Below are 18375 nucleotides of genomic sequence, written 5' to 3'. Positions count from 1 at the left end.
CAAATGTACTTTTTTAGTGATTTGGTCTTCCATCTGCTTTTATTTAAAAACCTTCGGCCGAGCTGCTTTTTAATAGCCAGCTCAGGCGCAGATGGATAACTGACCCTTTTGATTAGCCCTCTGTAGTTAGAGGCTAGTCAGCAGTTAGCTAGTCCCACTAGTGGGAGGTCAAGTCTGAGAGGCAGATATCGAAATTCAATTAAGGGGAATGAGCCAGGAGCACAACCCCCTGTTTTTAAGGTAATTGCTTCCTGTTTCCTTTTTTTTTTTTTTTTCTTCTCTCAACCAGCTCAGTGAAACAACAGGAGTGACCCTGCCTTCTTAAAGGGTGGGCAGGGACACACACACGCATGCACTCACACACAGACGCACAGGAAAACAGACTTTAATTATAGGGGCGAATACATGGCAGGTGATCAATCTCCCCACAGTGTGAATGGGGCCGTGCTGCTGTGGTGTTCTTGTCATTAAAGTCTCTGGGATATATTCGGGGAGCATCAGAGTCTGGCAGCTTTTGGCAGCAGCTAGATCAGAAAATAGGTTGAGTCCAGAAACACACACGGTAGATGTTAGCCTATGTGATGCAACATATATACATTAGTTTAAAGTAGGGCTGTCCTCGACTAAAGAAATTCTTAGTCAACTAACACTTATACAATTTTGTCGACTAATCGATTAGTTGATTTAATTGACAGAGCTGTGCGCTTTGAGAGGTGGTTAAGACTAGAAAAGCACAATATAAATGTAGTTAATTAACCATCTGTAAAACTGAGTTTCTCCACAATTAATCCTGCAAAAGCACCACTTTAAATCTTGTGTTTACAATAAATGTGCTCAGAAGTTTCTTGGAAATGAGTAATTAAGCATGAATAAGCATAAAAAATGACTTGTCAACTAAAGAAATCTTAGTCGACTAAGACCAAAACGACCCATTAGTCGACTAATCGACTAAGAGGTGGCAGCCCTAGTTTAAAGTCCCCGAAACACCCAACAGTCTCCCAGCCCAACTCTCCTTCCAGCTGGAGGTGACTGAGAGACCCAATGTGTGGTCTCTTGATATGCAAATAGAGGTTTTCTAAGACAAAATGTTGCTATTTTACATAAGGCTGAAATGATTAGTCGATCAACAGAAAACTAATCGCCTACTATTTGGATTACTGATATAATCTTCAAAATCATTTATAAAGCAAAAAGGCTAAAAGAATTTCTAGATCCAGCTGCTGGAAGGGTAGACGCTGTGCTTTTCTCGTTGTCAAATGAAATCTCTGAGTTTTAGCTCATGGTTGAATAAAGCAAGCAATATGAAGATGTCCCCTTGGACTGTGGGAAAGAGATGGGCATTAATCACAAACTAATCACACTTTTTTTTTTTTAATACTCTTAACAACATGGGAGCGGACAAATGTGCTTTCTTTATGCAAATGCTTTTTATTGTAACAATCCAAAACAATGACAAATACTGTCTAGAAGATTCTCCGGATGCTTCTCAGCGGTAAAGTTAACCGTCTCGACCGTGATCAGCGGGGTGGGGTACCTCTGTGTGGGTAGCCGTGTAAAAAGCTGCGTAATAAGCGGGATAAAGTAGAGCTAGCGAATTTGAACCCCGAAAGGGTGATGCAGGACGCCTGATTTCCCAAACTATGGAGCGGCCCGAAGCCCAAATCCGAGAACATGCGTGCGTTTGATGGCGTTTATTTTGACAGCCCTAGTTACATTGTTTCTCCCATACTAAACAAAAACATAAGTTACCTACAACTGGAGCAGGCTGAACTGTGTTAAGAGGACTGAAAAACTAAGTCAAAAATGCAAACTAGTCTTGTCGCTCCAACACTATGTTTTGCATGATTGAGTTTGATTTGACAAGTGCCAGAGGTGCTGTCTCATTTCCATGCTCCTACACTCATTTCCATGATTTCAACACAGGGTCAGATTGTACTTCAATAATGGTTAACAAGTCAGTTACAGTTGGTGTGCTGTTTATCACCAACCCTTATTCAAATGCACAACACACAATGTAAATTATACTGCCTGGTTTTGTTTTTGCCGACAGTGATCTCTGTGAAAAGTTTGCATGTTTTATTTGCGTGTGCATATTTACTGTATGAAAAGCCTACACACTCAAACCAGATGTAAATATGAAATTTTGTAATAAAGTAAGAGTCCTACACATGGCTTGACTCATCAGCATCTACACATTTCTTAATGTCTGAGGTTTTGTCATGTTTTAGGTGGCTTGCATTACATTTTTATTTCATGTCATTAAATAAGATTTTGCCTGAAATCACCAGCTTCATTATTAGAGGCACTAGTTAAAAAAGACTGGCCAAAAATCCCTAATTCCAGCCTTTAGAATGTGAATATTTATTTTTTTTTAATTCTTTTTATTTATATATATATATATATATATGTATGTATGTATGTATGTATGTATGTATGTATGTATGTATGTATGTTGATTGGACAAAACTAGCAATTTGAAGCCATCAACTTGCACTCTGGAAAATCTTTACTTTATAGACCAAAGTTTCTGTTGACCTCTTCAGTTTTCTTGCTTGTATCATTTCTGGCTCAATCTCTCCTCTTCCTCTCTCCTGTGACTCAGCAGCAGCAGCCGCCTCATAGTGTCTACCCAGCCTTCATGGTCAGTGTTCAGGTTACCAAACGCAGAGAAACAATTTTGGTTTTATCAAGTGTTTTGAAGTGCTTGCTGGCAATCTAACATGTGTCTTTGTGAAGGGGAGCTGATGCCTTTTTGGAGCCAAAGCATGACTTGGGTGTGTTGGGATATTTTTGGCGTCCTGTACTTTTGTCTGCCTCGCTCAGGTGTCACAGATTTGACGGCACTTTTTTTTTCTAACCTTAAACAAAACGTTTCCTGTGTCTTAATCCATATTAGGATGTAGTCTAATCTTTGTCACGACAACTGAAGAAAATATGATGAGCCACAGAAGCAGTTGTAAAGCACAGAATTAGTAGGTAATGTGGCTATCACTGCCAGACTTATTAAGCCAGTCTGCCAGCTGGTTTGTGCTGGTGCTGTTGACGCTTGTTCCACCTGACAGTCTGTTCTGTAGGGAGCCAGCTTCGCCTAGTTAACTTTAATTGCCTGTTTCCTGTGGAAGTTGCCTGAGCTGCGGCGGCATTTACACATAATGAAAAAAGATAAGTGTGAAAGGAAGCCAGCTCTTTATCCATGAATATTGAATTGGAAGCAATTTATTTTCTGAATTTCTTCCCCCTCTTTCTCTCGCTCACCACTCCCCTCCCTCGTCTCCCCTCGCTCCTCTCCTCAGCCATAGCTCGTTAATGAGGCTTCTTGATAATGATCCCTGCACGCTTTTCCTCATTAGGCACACTCAATAGGGACGTCCCTGCCTCAATCCCTCGCTCACTCTCTCTTTCATTCTCTTGTTATTTTCTTATCCTGCCTCTCCCTCCTTTTCTTGTTCTGGCTGCCCCATCTTCTCTTTTTGACTCGCTTTTCCTTTTTCACAACAAATAGGCTGCTCGGCACACCAGTACAATATCGATTAACAATGCCGCCCCTCAGTTGCTTCTATCCATCGTACGATTTCAGGTCCAGCTCGACATAATGAGCTGACTGAATAATGGCCAGCTGCTAAATAGACCTTTTTTAAATGTGGTAAACCACTAGATATACCCTCATCTAGTTTCTCCATTTTATGTAATAAATGTATGGATGAGGCTATTGAAGTTCTATCCAGCAAGCAGAACAGCAATCATGTTTTTTTTTTTTTTCTTTTGAGAGGCAGTTGATGGATGTGCTAAGTGTTATTTAACCTTGTTTTAAAGCACTTGCTTCCCTCTTGCCTGAGTGGCTATTTAACTCCTGTCTATCTACTCACTCCTCTTTGGCTGCCTCTCTCACACAGGCATCCATGGCCTCTTGGGAAGTGTGTGTGTGTGTGTGTGTGTGTGTGTGTGTGTGTGTGTGTGTGTGTGCGTTCTCCACTGTCTGTGCTTAACAGCATTTTGCTTGAGGGGTGGGCATGCTTGCTTGGTTTTCCAGAGTGTTGAAAGGGTTTGAGGTTTTCAAGTGTAGAACTATTGATTTTTAACCGTCCCAACTATGATTGAAGCATGGTGGTTTAGGAGAGAGCAAAAACATTTGGTATCATTTCTGACAACCAGAGGTGACATGTTGTTGAGTAATACGTAGTTGTCACATAAAGGTCTCGTACCATAAATAAGAAACGATAAACAATTTGTAAAACAGTGTAGCAGTGTTGTAATAAGTGAAGAGCATGCTGTCAAAAGAGTATCCTGTCTGTAGTATACACATGGAAGCTCTCAGGCACAGCTCGTCCGTGTGCAAACCTTTCCACAGAGCTGATTCAACCAGAAGATTAATCAACAGCAATTTGGATTTCATTTGTCAAGCAAATATTCTCTGGTTCCAGCTTCTCAGATGTGATAATTTGCTGCGTTTCTTGTTTTGTATCTTTGTAAAGGTAATACTCAGTTGTGTTTTAAACTGTTGGTCAAACAAAACCAACAGTGTGAAGACATCAGTTTGGGTTCTGAAGAGTAGTAGAAATACACGACAGATGTCACAGCCCTAATATGCATGGCTCTCTTAGCACACTGATTATTTTATTATTAGTGTAATTAATGTAATAAATCAGCTATAATGTGGTTTAAGTATATACATATTGCTGCCTCATGATGTAAAACAGTATTGGGCTAATACTGCACAGCTAAAGATAAAGTAATACTTAATGTATTCTGTTTAAGTTACCTAACACTTTCAGCTAGATGATAACATCTACAGTTATGAACAGAATCCGTTTTTCCTCTGACATCGAGTGTGCTGGATCAGCATGTTGGCAGTCACTGCCAGTCTGCTATATGCATAAATGGTTTGGCCTTGAACTAAATGATGTCAAAGCCAGCTCTAATGCATGAGTAGAGTGTGGTCATTCATGGATTCCCTTCCCAGCCGACCCACTTGTCGTCTGTCTTGTTTGTCTTCGTTTGTTTACAGCAGCAGCAGCTTCAGGCTCAGCACCTCTCTCACGCGGCCCACGGCCCCCCAGTCCAGCTGCCCCCACACCCCTCAGGCCTGCAGCCACCCGGCCTCCCCCCTGTGACGGGCGCTGGCTCCGGCCTGCTGGCTCTAGGTGCTCTTGGCAGCCAGGCTCACCTGCCTGTAAAGGACGAGAAGAACCACCACGACCTGGAGCACAGAGGTGAGGAGCATAGCCTAACACACACACACACACACACACACACACTTTTGATACATTCATCATACAAACCTGTTTATGTACAGAATTACTGTGTGAGGAAATGTTTATACAGGTTTTATTATTTTTGCCTAATTATATATTTGAAGCATTAGTTATAACCCTTTTTATAAAAAGCACCTAATTAAGAAGTGTTACCAAAGAGTTGCAGACCTTTTGGAATGATCTTTTAGCTGAATAATAATTGTATAATCTGATTGGAGTGCTGAGTCGTGGTGACACCCATACTAATTTGTGTTTTGCTTGTCTCTCTCCTGGCCCCTCATCTTTTCACTTGCCTCTGGCCAATCCTCTGAAAGAACGTGAGTCGAGCACGGTACGTTGACTCTCCATCTTCTGTGTGTCTTTTAACTTTGCCTGTCTAGCCCACTGTGTTTGGTGATTAGGTGTGCTTTATGTAGTCTTAGGCCCACCGTTCAATAGAAATCCGTGCCGATGAGGTCTGGCCAAATACGCCTGTGCCATCTTTATCCAGGTGGAAAATGACTCCAATCACTGGGCAAGGATTAGTAGTCAGCTGCCTCCTTTAATTTCAGGACAATTAAAAGCGACTTTGACTCTCCTTCTCTTCTTTCCTCTCAACTTCAGAGGATTCACTGTTGCATGTGTCCAATACTCCACTCCTTTTATCTACCATCCTCTTTCCTTTGCATACACTTTTCTGCTTTCTTCTTCTTCTCTCATTCATTTACTACTTTTCACTTCTTCTTCTCTCCCCCTCTGTCTCTTCCTATCTCTCTCCCTCTCATGTTAAAGTCCTTGTTTATTGGACTGGCTTAAAGCTCTGTTAGCTGGTGCGTAACGCTCTGTTGGATCTGCTTGGCCAGATTGAGTTCCAATTGACTGGCCATCCTGAATGGGACCACTCATGTCTGAAGGGAACCCAAACTCTTCCCCCATCTCGTATGGTGACGAGTGGCTGCCAATACTGCCTTACCTGATCTCCTCATTCCCCCCCAACCCCCCCACCCTCCCTTTCCACTGCACACACGCAGAGTCTTCCTGTCCTGTTGTCTCAGGTCATCTGATACCAGAGTCGGAGGCAACTGCAGGGTTATTGAGTCTAAGCAATCCTTTAAAGGTCACGGGCTCAGACACACAGACAGGCTGTAATGCTGTAGGAGATCTTTGTCCGTCAGACAGCATCTTCACACCAAGCCAGACTAAAACTCTCCTTTCTTTTCCACAACAGTAGCTAAAATAATTTCCTTATTCTGACCTGAGAAGGAGGGATGTGGAACTGGCGGAAAGTGTGTGTGTGTGTGCCATTAACTGCCCAACCACAGTAGGCACTTTTCTCCCCGTCACACTCTACTCTCCTCAGGATGTCTTTTTTTTTTTTTTTTTTTTTTTTTTTTTTTTTTAAAAGTCATCCTTTCACTCAAGCTGTTACCTTTCTCTGCTGCTCTTCTTTCTCTTTCCTCATTTGCAGCCAAGGAGTCAGACATCTTTCTTCTCCCTCTTTCACCATATCTGTCAGTTTCTGATGAAGGCAGGGATTTGTTGAGCTGCCTGACGGTGTCCGCTGGCCTCAGGGATTGCTCGCCTTCACCCCTCCTCCTCCCTCCCTCATTGCCTGTCAGCCTGTTTGGCAGTGACACCCCACCACACCAGTGACCAGACTACAAAAACCCTGTTTGCAGCTTCTGAGAGAGTGCCAGCTTGTCCAGGCATTCCCACTAGTGGGGAGAACTCATTGCCACACTGCTACGCTCTCATTACTTGCCAAGTTCCTTTCCTGTTTTGCTCTCTTGTCTTTCTTCTTTTTCTCTGCCTTTCATGGCTCTTTTCTCTGCTGGCAACACCCTCTTTGTGTCTTCACATTGCACTCTTATCCAGGTTCCCTCAATGGCTTCTTTCTTCCCTTCCTTTTTTTTGTTGTTTTTTTTTTTTTATGAACTTTTACGGTCATTTCCTGCTGTTTACGCACGCACACTAGGGCTGTCCCAAACGATTTAGTCGACTAATCTAACTAACTATACATTTTTTGAATAGCGATTATTTTCACAAAATTTCACATAACAAAACAAATTTCAATAAGGTTCAAATCTCTATTTATTAAAATTGTTTAACACTGCACTGTTCACGTAAAATTAATTTGTAGTGCAACCTGAAGCCAGATGCAGGCTATCAATCCAACTACAAAATAAAGTCACTTTCAGGAGGAATACAAAAATAAAAACTTAAAGTAAACAGAGCAAGTGCAAAAAGAGTAGTGTATGAGAGATTAACCTGTATTTGCTTTTTTAACAGTAGGTAAAATAATTGATAAGCTCTTCTTGCTTTAATATAACTTGAATTATTTGTATCTAAAGGCTGGTTAAGCACTGTAGGGAGGAGAAGTTGGACAGTTTTTTTGTCTCGTTCCAGTGATTGGCACATCTGGGTGATGGCGTTGTATATGCGTTATCATGTTAGATGTATTTCCACTCACATACCCAACAACTGCTGAACAACGCTGACACAGAGTCCTCGTCTTATCCACCACTCTCTCGCCTGTAGCCTACCACTGGAACTGACCCGAAGACCGAAGTTTTTGAGGCAGGGACGGCATTAGACAAGAGGACATGACACAGGAGGCTCCAAACTGCAGCCATATAGTCTCAAAGTTTTGCCAAACTTGCGATCTTAAAGAGGCCGGCAGGGAACTCTTGTGGGTCGCCAGCACTCGCCATACTCGTCCTTTCGTGCTCTGTCTATCTCTGACTCACTCACTGGACCGTCGACCTGACAAAACACTGCGTGTAGGCGGAGGAGCTCTGCTAGCTTCAGAGCTAAGGCGGGGCTACAGATTAGGTGTCCCTAGAACCCGCATATCTAACAGTAGTTCCGCATTACATTAGTTCTGAATTACATTAATTAATTTGCATGCAAGTGTTATCTATTTATTTTATTTAGTGACGTGTCAACGCAAATTATTTGTGTCGACGCATTTAAGTAATCTACGGCGACGAATTGTCCCAGCCCTAACGCACGCACCCGCAGACTCTCCAGCAGTCCTTAACGTGGGTTTTACAGTTACACAGTGCGACTTTGGTCACTTTTGGTTTTATTTGCATGTACTTGCATGTCACTGACAGAAAGTCAGGAATGCAAGCTGTGTTTGGTTTGAATTGCTAATGTTGCTTTAAGCGTGTCTCTGACCAGGTCACTGTGAGGGTTTACAAGAGGATTAGATGTCAGGTTTTCCCATGCTGCACTCTGCTCCCACCTCACATTTTATCTCCACCTCTCCTCAATCTGTCCTGCGCATCACCTTGCTTGCCAATTCATGCTTTTGTCACCAGAGGTGTTTGTTTGCGCAGCTGCCTCGTCGGTTTCCTTCTTACTCCACATTGCATTGGCAGCAGTGCCGTACTGTCCCTGAATCTGTACCCACCTTCTATCCCAAATCAGTCCAGCTCAATCCAAGAGCATTGTGTATTTTAGCTTTACAGTCAATATTGTCTATTGACAAAGGAAAGGGCTACACACCATTTGGTCATTTCTGGTTTCTGAGGGTTTGTCACTTGCTGCATTTAAGCCCCAAAACATTCACTTGACTGAGGGCATATGGTGGTAGGGCAGTACAGCTTACTCAGTGCTTACTTTCTTGCACTACGTAAATGTTATTTAGTCACACCTTGCAAAACATCTTTACATCATGTCAAGATAGGTTCAGATGGAGTAAGATCGCATTTGCAATAGTGCTAGACCTCACTTCCTCAAATGATATTGCTGAAGCTGCAATTCTGCAAGATACAACACCGTAATGTTCATAGAAAGCGTGTCCCTATGTGGTGATTATTGACAGTGTTTTTGAGGATGCTAAGAGTCAAAGGTGTAGCACACTCAGAATGAACTGATGTGGTCTGGCTGCATGTTGTTGTTGTTGTTGGCAGAATAACTCCGTGTCGCCATCAGACAGCCTGCGGGCTGCGAGTGAGAAGCACCGCGGCTCATCAGATTACAGCCTTGACTCCAAGAAACGCAAAGTGGACGACAAAGACAGCATGAGCCGATATGTGAGTGTTTATTAGTTTTATTGTTTGTAGTGTTTGCATTAATGAGTTTGTAGCTGTCTTACTCTAGCTGTTGGTGGGGCCCTGAGCTTTGTTTCTGTTTATATTTTAACTTTGATTAACTAGATTAGGCCACTCATGAAAAATGTTGCACAACTAATTAAACAGTTTATTACCAGTTCATTTATTATACAGTTATTTCATTATATACCCAACCAAGTTTTGGAAATGCTTTATTTTTATGCGTCAGTAAATTCCTAATAATTTCCTAGAAAGTGTCCTGGAAAGGAATACATACAGTAATTTGGCTCTAATTAAAGGTCAAATAGAGACAGTGTTCAATTGGTACACTTCCAATGAATTAATAAATTCCAATCAAATGCTAAGCTAGTGCATCCTTGAGTCTTTAAGTCAGTGCACAGCATGTCAGCTGAACATTGTTTACAGCTGAGCTGAGTATACAATTCAACGTATATGAAGAGTAAAGTTTCCAATAATATGTGTATAATATAATTTACTTGGATTCGAATGGACCTGTTCTTTTAGAGACATTACTCTGGATATCAACTACTGACTTAAATAATTACAGAGCTGTCTTTATTGTCCCTATAATTACTACCAATTTACACAGTTCTTTCCAGAAAACCTTCAAGAAATTGGAACTAATGTAACTGTGAAAAAAGCGTTGCCCAGTCTCATTTGTTACGATAATACAGAATCGAAAGCAAAAAAAATGCTAAAAAGAGGGTAAAGTCCATAAATCTGGTCTTTGATGTTGATCTAGTAGTCAAAAATTGGACTGCATTGGTTTATGTGCACTGTTAGTGATCTCCCAGTAATGTATAGCCTGTCACACCTTCATTTCAGGACAGTGACGGAGACAAAAGTGACGACTTGGTAGTGGATGTTTCCAATGAGGTAAGACTGCGTTTGAACTCAGCTGCTCTGCCACATTCCTATGTGAACACTGCACAGAAAATAAACACAGTGCTCTTTTGTCGTGTGTCTGTAGAAGCCTCAACACCTTTCACAGCGTTGCCAAAAAGTCTGTCATAATATTTGTTGTGTGTGCCTACTTGCTGTATTTCTTTTGCCATTCATGCAGAAAGTAATACAAAGAATACAAAGAGAAGGTGTGTGTGTGTGTGTGTGTGTGTGTGTGTGTGTGTGTGTGTGTGTGTGTGTGTGTGTGTGTGTGTGTGTGTGTGTGTGTGTGTGTGTGTGTGTGTGTGTGTGTGTGTGTGTGTGTGTGTGTGTGTGTGTGTGTGTGTGTGTGTGTGTGTGTGTGTGTGTGTGTGTGTGTGTGTGTGTGAACGAGCACGCAGAAGTATATTTATCGGTGTTTGCACATGAGGCCCCAGTTTGTTTGACCTACATGTACATGCCAGTGGCTTTCCTCCGGTCTGTTTGCTCAGTCTCGCTCTCTGTCTGTCTCGTTTAACTCTGTAGGATCCAGCCACTCCTCGAGTCAGCCCCGCTCACTCTCCTCCAGAAAACGGCCTGGATAAATCACGAGTCCTGAAGAAGGATGCTGCCCCTAACAGCCCCGCCTCCGTCGCCTCGTCAGGCAGCACGCCGTCCTCCAAAGCAAAAGACCACGCCCACGTGAGTGACACTGAAAGACTAGAGAGAAGATGAAATAAGGTGGTTGCAGTGGAGGGTGAGCTGACAGACTAAAGGGCATTTGTCAAGTGAAGTGGGTGTCTGTGTGAAGGACTAATACGCAGGAGGCTTAGCAGTTGGCTGCTATGAGGGGCTTGAAGGGGCAGAGATGCACTCTCAGGAAATCAAACCCTGTGGCTCACTCCTCTCAATCTCCTTTATGGCTTACCCAATAAATGCTCATTTCTTCCTCGGCCTGAGGCTGTAAATAATCAGAGACACAGCAGCAGGGGAACTGCTGTCTCCCTCTTTTTTGCTTCGTCTCTCACTAACTGGGCTACAACAATCCTCATGCATCGGTTTTACATAAACCATTTCACTGAGGATTAGGATAGATTTATAGTCCACATCACTACCCTCCACCTCCTACGACACCCAGCCTCTCTCCGTATCTCATTAGAGTGTGTCACCAGACTAAACCCCCCCACTCCTCGAACTCCATCTGCAAATGTAGAAGAAGATGGATTAATTGTGATAGAAGTGTTTGGGCCACCAGGTTGCTTGTCTAGCCACTCTTAACAAGCTTGACTTCTAAGCAAAGGGTGATTTGTCCCCCCCCACCCACACCCACACCCACACACACACACACACACACACACACACACACACACACACACACACACACACACACACACACACACACACACACACACACACACACACACACACACACCGACACCGTGGCTGTAATGAAGTGTCACTGTTAGATTGGATTACCTTGAGCCATCCAGTCAGATAGTCACTCTGGATTCTCTGCTAGTGAGGGTATTTTAGACTTACTTGGGGAATTTTTTATTTTATTTTAAACTCTGGCATGTTTCATTTTCGTGTGTGTGGGGCTGAGAGTGAGAATAAGTGAACTCAACTTTCAGTAATAGGATACAAAACAAGGTTTCCCCAAGAGGTTAAAGAGTGTTTCTGTTTTAGAACGACAAGTCGTCCACACCAAGCCTGAAGTCCAACACACCTACACCGAGGAATGAGGCCCCAACCCCAGGAACCAGCACCACGCCAGGGCTACGGCCTCTTACCATGGGCAAACCACCCGGCATGGAGGCATTAGGTATGGAAACACTTGGGCACACCTTCACTGTCCCACTTATTTAGATGTGAAGCCATTCATTCTAACAAAACAAACAATAAGCTATTTTGAAATGTAATATTCTTGCTTGAAAAGTTACTTAAAAAAGAATTATGCTTCTCCAAAGATGCATACAATGTGCTTTTAATCTTCTTCTTATGTGATAATAAACTGAATATTTTTATTTTAAATTAGCATTTTACAGGCCAGACAATTAATCAAGAAAGTAATCTGCGGATTAGGGATGCTAATTTCTGACTGATAGCCGACCCTCTTTAACCGATCATTAACCGGTAACCGACAGCAGGCAACTGAGTCCCAGTTCATCCATTGGGGAGGTTAAGAAATATCCGCTGCTGTTGACTGCCGCGGACTTGTACCTGTCGCGCACCCACGATGTTGCGTTCATTGTCGTGAACACATGCAGCCACTTTCCTCTTTCATGTCCGCCCGACCGACACAAGTCCGTAGCTGTCCCTGGAGCGTACGCCCCCGCCTCTCTCCACCGCATCCACCGGCGAGGTTGTCTGCCTGGCGTACTCGGTGCGTTTTAAAGCTTTGGTAGGCTATTTGTTTTTGGCATCGTTGGGCAGAAATTCCATGATAATCTTTCAGCACAGTGTAATTCAAGTGGTCTTTTTATATAACTCTAACATATTTTTTTTTAAATATTGTTTTTAACCGTTTTAGTAATAATTGGTCAAAATTCTTATTGTGGGTAAACCGTTATTCGTGAACATCCCTACTGCAGCTTAATTGACGATAAGATCAAATTGAAAGTTGATGATTAGGTTCATTAGTAGTTGTTCTGGAGCTTTCGATATGTAATGCGTCATGGTTTTGTTTTGTCTCTCCCGTCTGCAGAGTTTCTATAAATCAATTAAAATGCCCTTTTCTTTTTTCTAGCCGCCCCAGCCCTGCGTACACCTCTGTCCATTGCGGGCACCTATGCCTCCCCGTTTGCCATGATGGGTCATCATGACATGAACGGGTCCCTGACCAGCCCGGGTGTCTATCCGGGTCTTATTTCACCACAGATGAGTGCTGCAGCTGCTGCCGCTTATGGACGCTCACCAATTGTAACTATTCCAGCTTCTATATAGAATTTATGAATCCAATGAATGAACAAAGCTCCTCTTCTTCTTCACATAAATGAATTCATATATTCCATCAGTTTGATACAAGCCCTCACTTCACCTCTGTATGAAGTATCCTCCACAGCTGTAGGTTGTAGAATCCGTTAGCAAAACGACTTTGAGAAACTTAAGCATTCATCCTGTATTTCCATAACTCATTGTGAATATTTCTGCTTGGCTGGCTGCAACTTGTTGTGTGTACATAATGAGAAAGTACAAAGACGGCCTAGCTCCTTTACTTTGATGTTAGTTAGTTAGCATTCTAAAGGCTTTTAAAAAAAAAAAGGCTTGCCCCTGAAATGCGTCTCCATGTTTGAAAATCTCCCAGGCTTTCATTAGCATTAGCAAGTGGGATGTTGTAGCCTTGTGTAAAGCTTCTCTGTATGCAATGAAGCTGAATCTGCGCCTTTTCAAGGGATTTGCCTGGAAACGATGGTACGAGAGTTCCTCAGGGCGTTAGCAGATAAAGTGAGGCATAGTTTTTAATTTGAATATTAGCTTAGTCTAATTTATCTTTGCAGGTTATTGGTTGTTTGTTAACTCTTGGCTCTTCTTGCTCATGCAGGCGGGGTTTGATCCTCATCCTCACATGAGAGCTCCGGGCCTGCCAGCCAGCCTCACGTCCATTTCTGGAGGAAAACCGTGAGTAGCAGCAGCTTTGGATTTGGCTATTTTATTTATCAACATATAGAATATACCTCTAGGCTCACACTGACCATCTTTCCCTTCCTCTGTCCCCCGCAGAGCTTATTCTTTTCATGTGAGTGCAGATGGTCAGATGCAGCCCGTGCCCTTCCCTCCAGACGCACTGATAGGCCCGGGCATCCCGCGCCACGCTCGCCAGATCAACACACTGAGCCACGGGGAAGTGGTGTGCGCTGTAACCATCAGCAACCCCACACGTCACGTCTACACCGGTGGCAAAGGTTGTGTCAAGATCTGGGACATCAGCCAACCAGGCAGCAAGAGCCCAGTGTCCCAACTCGACTGCCTGGTAACTAGTTGTTGGTTTTGTGTTTGTGCAAGAGTTTCAGATCTGTGCTGATTACTGTGGATGTTTGAAAAGGCATCCAATCAGAACAGGAACATAATGTACTCCTGTTTCATGAGGTCTCTGCCATCAGCCCTCCTTCATTAAGATTTTCTTGAGCATCAAATGTAGCCTGACTCCACATCCCATCGTAGCTTCCCCCCCAGATCCCAACAGACAGAGATGTGAATAATTCAGCCAAGTGTCTCACTGCTGTGCTGAAATAATCCTTAGTGAGGAAAAAAAAAAAAAAAAAGAAGCCTGCTGAGTAATGATGTTCTGATTGGCCAACCCTGTCTGCCATTACCCAGCTTATTACTTTCTCCCAACTGCCTCCCATTTCTCATTTTGATACTGCGGCTTCATGCCGTTCAACTTGTATGGCCTCCAACACCGTCAAGGTGCGTCCAGAGTGCAATTGGGTCTTATAAAGCCATCGGGGTGCTGTTTTAATTCGAGCAAGAGCTTTCACAGTCCTATTGATCGGTCTTCCTGCTCTCTTGGAGCCTGGCCAAAAGCTGCAGCCCCACTCTTTCCCCCGACATCTCTTGTTAAAGCTGACATCCACATCTTCACTAGAACACAAAAGAGACGGCAGCAGCCTGAAAACTTCACCTGTCAAAGAAAAGCTTCTCTTGAGTTTAAGTAGAAATGGTCTTGACGTGGACCCAGTGATGTATGCTGCTAATCCCTTCTTTTTACTCATTTAGAATTGTAATTGAGTTTGTTCTTAACCTCAAATTGCCCTGTTCACATAGATATTTCAGAGCATTATTTATACGAGCGTGTTTTTATCTACTGTAAGGTGACCGTGGGTGTCCGGAAAGGTGGCATCAAATAAAATGTATTGCTATTATTATATTTCACATTTACAGATCAATTACATCAATACCGTGACGATACGTGTTTCTGTTCCAGAACAGGGACAATTACATCCGCTCCTGCAAGCTGTTGCCTGACGGCCGCACCCTGATAGTGGGTGGCGAGGCCAGCACGTTGACCATCTGGGACCTGGCCTCACAGACGCCGCGCATCAAGGCCGAGCTCACTTCCTCTGCTCCGGCCTGCTACGCGCTGGCCATAAGCCCTGACGCCAAGGTCTGCTTCTCCTGCTGCTCGGATGGAAACATCGCCGTGTGGGATCTCCATAACCAGACCCTCGTTAGGTCAGTACTTTGTATGTTTACCAATATGGTTCGCTTTGAGCACATACTGAAAGACTCAATGGACTCATTTGGATGCGTGCTACAGGCCTTCTTTAATACACAGCTCATTGTGTTTGAAGAATAAAATAGTTGGCCACCGACACAAGGCAGCCTTATTGTTAGAGTTGGGAAGGCTTTGTCCTTTGTTCCTGACTTTGTTTGGTGTCTTGTGGTGTGTTCCAGGCAGTTCCAGGGCCACACAGATGGAGCCAGCTGTATCGACATCTCCCACGACGGGACCAAACTGTGGACCGGAGGGCTTGACAACACTGTTCGCTCCTGGGATCTGAGAGAGGGACGACAGCTCCAGCAACACGACTTCACCTCACAGGTAGAGAGAAGCCGGTCTAAAACAAATGCTTCTAGAGTGTCTAGAAGACACACAGATGAATGCATTCAGTGTGTCTTTTACTTTCTGCTGATGACTTTTGATCCAAATGTGCTGTCTCCCTGTTGCAGATCTTTTCGCTGGGCTACTGTCCCACTGGAGAATGGCTGGCTGTGGGCATGGAGAGCAGCAATGTGGAGGTGCTTCACCACACCAAGCCAGACAAGTACCAGCTGCACCTGCACGAAAGCTGTGTCCTCTCACTCAAGTTCGCCTACTGTGGTAAGTAGCAGGCTCTTTAACACAGACCTATAGGGATTAACAAATAATATTTAGGCATTCAATAGCTAGAAGATTTAAGGGTTTAATCTTTGGTTAGGGATAGTGTGGTCAAGAGCAACTCTGGCTGACTGCCATTAAATTTAGTGTTGAAATTCAGTGGATGATTTGTTTTTAAAAGGTCCCATGGCATGAAAATTTCACTTTGAGGTTTTTTTAACATTAATATGTGTTCCCCCAGTCTGCCTATGGTCCCCAATTGGCTAGAAATGGTGATGGGTGTAAACCGAGCCCTGGGTATCCTGCTCTGCCTTTTGAGAAAATGAAAGCTCAGATGGACCGATCTGGAATCTGCTCCTTATGAGGTCATAAGGAGCAATATCTTTCTCATAGGTTACCACCCATGAGAGAGACATCATGGCTTTTAAAGGAGCAAAGTGGCAGTTGGTCAATGGCACCAGTCTTTTAAACTTGATTTTAGGTAGACCTATTCGGATGACATGGTTTAACTACACCCATATATATCACATATGTACGAATAAACTAGAAGGGCACTCTGAGAGTGCAGACCTTTGCCGAGGCATGCCCTCGCAGTGTTTCTCTAGTTCTAGTCTTGACAAAATCAAAATGATTTTGTCAATGTTAGAAACCAGATCCTTGAGTCATGTCTGGTCAGATTTTTACAGTCTTGATGAGTATTAGCTGTAGTACCAGTCTTCGACTGGACATACAGCTGCTGCAGTTGGTTACTGGTGGGTTGTGTAGGAGACAGCTTCTGTAGATGCTGAAATTATTCAAACATCCAGTGACTTACTTAGTCACTTGTAGGGTGCAATCAAAATGCTGTTTATTTTTGCGCTGGAACATTTTTTTTTTATCTGAGCTCCTGATAAGTGCTGGTTATTTGTGAGAAGAATTAGTTTGAAAAATCAGATGGACGCTTGCTCATGTCACGCTGTACAGTCTAAATTGCACAGACTAAAGGCTTGTGCATTCCCAAGGAAGGTGTATTTTACAAATATGCTCATTAAATTTGTCATTGCTTTTTCAGTTCAGATCACTGTGCCTGCTGGTCTGCCCAGCTGGTGTCAAGTTTAAGGCTCAGACAAATGAGGTTTCACTATCGCCTTCTCCCCCCCTGCAGCCCCACTCTCAGTATTCATTCCTCCTCACAAGACCCCCCACAGCACGGTCTCATATCACTGCCAACGCAGAACTGGTTAATTCAAATGACGCTCACTGCTTCAGAGCTCTTGCTGCCACTAATTAAATCATTACCCAACTAGTCAGTGGGTAATTAATCAGAGGGTGATTTAAATAATTACCAGAGTGGAAATGGTGCAAGTCTTCTTTATTATGTGCATTTTATGTCTATTGATGAGGTTATTAGCTGTTGTTGTAGGCTGCAGGATATAATGTGAATCTCTATTCTAAGACTAAAGAAGACAAAAGTGTGTGTGCGCGTGTGCGTACACACTTTCGGATTATATTCTCAAGATGTCTGTTCTCTGTTTGCAGGTAAATGGTTTGTGAGCACAGGGAAGGACAATCTGCTGAATGCATGGAGGACTCCTTATGGTGCCAGCATATTCCAGGTAAACACAGACACACAATTAAATCAGTCCATTAGAGCCAGCAGTGCAGTTTAAGATTTTTGACAGACAAATCTTTTTTCTGTCGCTGTTACTAACTGGACCATAATAAACCATAATGCTTTTAGAAAGACATCAGAGGCGCTCTGGTTTCTTATTTGCGTTAGTAGACAACTGTACCACTGAACCTTTATAATGTATGTTCTGCATGTGCTGAGAAGAAAAACCTAATTAGACAGTAAAGAATGTAAAGATCACAAATAACTGAGAACCTGTACACCCCCCCTTCTTACTTCCACAGTCGAAGGAGTCGTCCTCCGTCCTGAGCTGTGACATCTCAGCAGATGACAAATACATCGTGACAGGATCCGGTGACAAGAAGGCCACCGTCTACGAAGTCATCTACTAGAGACAAAGGAGGCTTCTGTGCTCACTTCTGATGAAATGACTTACTTTCCCCGACCGGCCATGTGTCTGTGGACTACAACACGATGAGACAAACTACAGATATGGCAGTCTCACCTGGTGGAAATTGATAGAGCTGTTGTCCCAAGGATGCTAGTGCTGGAAAGAAGTTTTTCTGTCTTTTTTTGTTTCGGAGGGGGGGAAGGTTACACATTTTTTGTGACAGAATTTGTTCGGTTCCTGTTTTTCCTTGAATTTTTGGGTGTAACCCAATGAAGCGGCGCTTCATTTCTGAGAACCTCGTTCCTCCAGCCGTCTTGTGAAAAGTGTATATATTGGATTAAATAAAAGACATTTTATATATATTATAAAAATATATATATTTTCAT

At 43.2% G+C, this 18375-nt stretch overlaps 1 protein-coding gene across 7 annotated transcripts in view; it reads left to right on the top strand.

Annotated features, from left to right (window-relative positions):
* The window catches only part of tle3b (TLE family member 3, transcriptional corepressor b), a 30660-nt gene extending 12592 nt beyond the window's left edge, over window positions 1–18068 (top strand). For 2 of the 7 annotated variants that reach the window (XM_028581659.1, XM_028581654.1), the window contains exons 7-21: window positions 2603–2641; window positions 5006–5210; window positions 5525–5583; window positions 9149–9271; window positions 10136–10186; window positions 10718–10873; window positions 11858–11993; window positions 12918–13090; window positions 13713–13789; window positions 13892–14141; window positions 15096–15343; window positions 15566–15713; window positions 15842–15992; window positions 17508–17584; window positions 17883–18068. In XM_028581659.1, coding sequence (XP_028437460.1) covers window positions 2603–2641; window positions 5006–5210; window positions 5525–5583; window positions 9149–9271; window positions 10136–10186; window positions 10718–10873; window positions 11858–11993; window positions 12918–13090; window positions 13713–13789; window positions 13892–14141; window positions 15096–15343; window positions 15566–15713; window positions 15842–15992; window positions 17508–17584; window positions 17883–17990 — 2001 coding nt within the window. In that variant the 3' untranslated portion in view covers window positions 17991–18068. The remainder of the gene's footprint in view (window positions 1–2602; window positions 2642–5005; window positions 5211–5524; window positions 5584–9148; window positions 9272–10135; window positions 10187–10717; window positions 10874–11857; window positions 11994–12917; window positions 13091–13712; window positions 13790–13891; window positions 14142–15095; window positions 15344–15565; window positions 15714–15841; window positions 15993–17507; window positions 17585–17882) is intronic. The other 5 variants (XM_028581697.1, XM_028581690.1, XM_028581680.1 and 2 more) reach the window with 3 other exon arrangements.
* Window positions 18069–18375: the final 307 nt, after the last annotated feature.

The sequence above is a fragment of the Perca flavescens genome, chromosome 1 (assembly GCF_004354835.1).
Source record: "Perca flavescens isolate YP-PL-M2 chromosome 1, PFLA_1.0, whole genome shotgun sequence".
In the NCBI taxonomy this organism is placed as follows: domain Eukaryota; kingdom Metazoa; phylum Chordata; class Actinopteri; order Perciformes; family Percidae; genus Perca; species Perca flavescens.
This window is presented reverse-complemented; position numbering and strand designations above follow the sequence as displayed.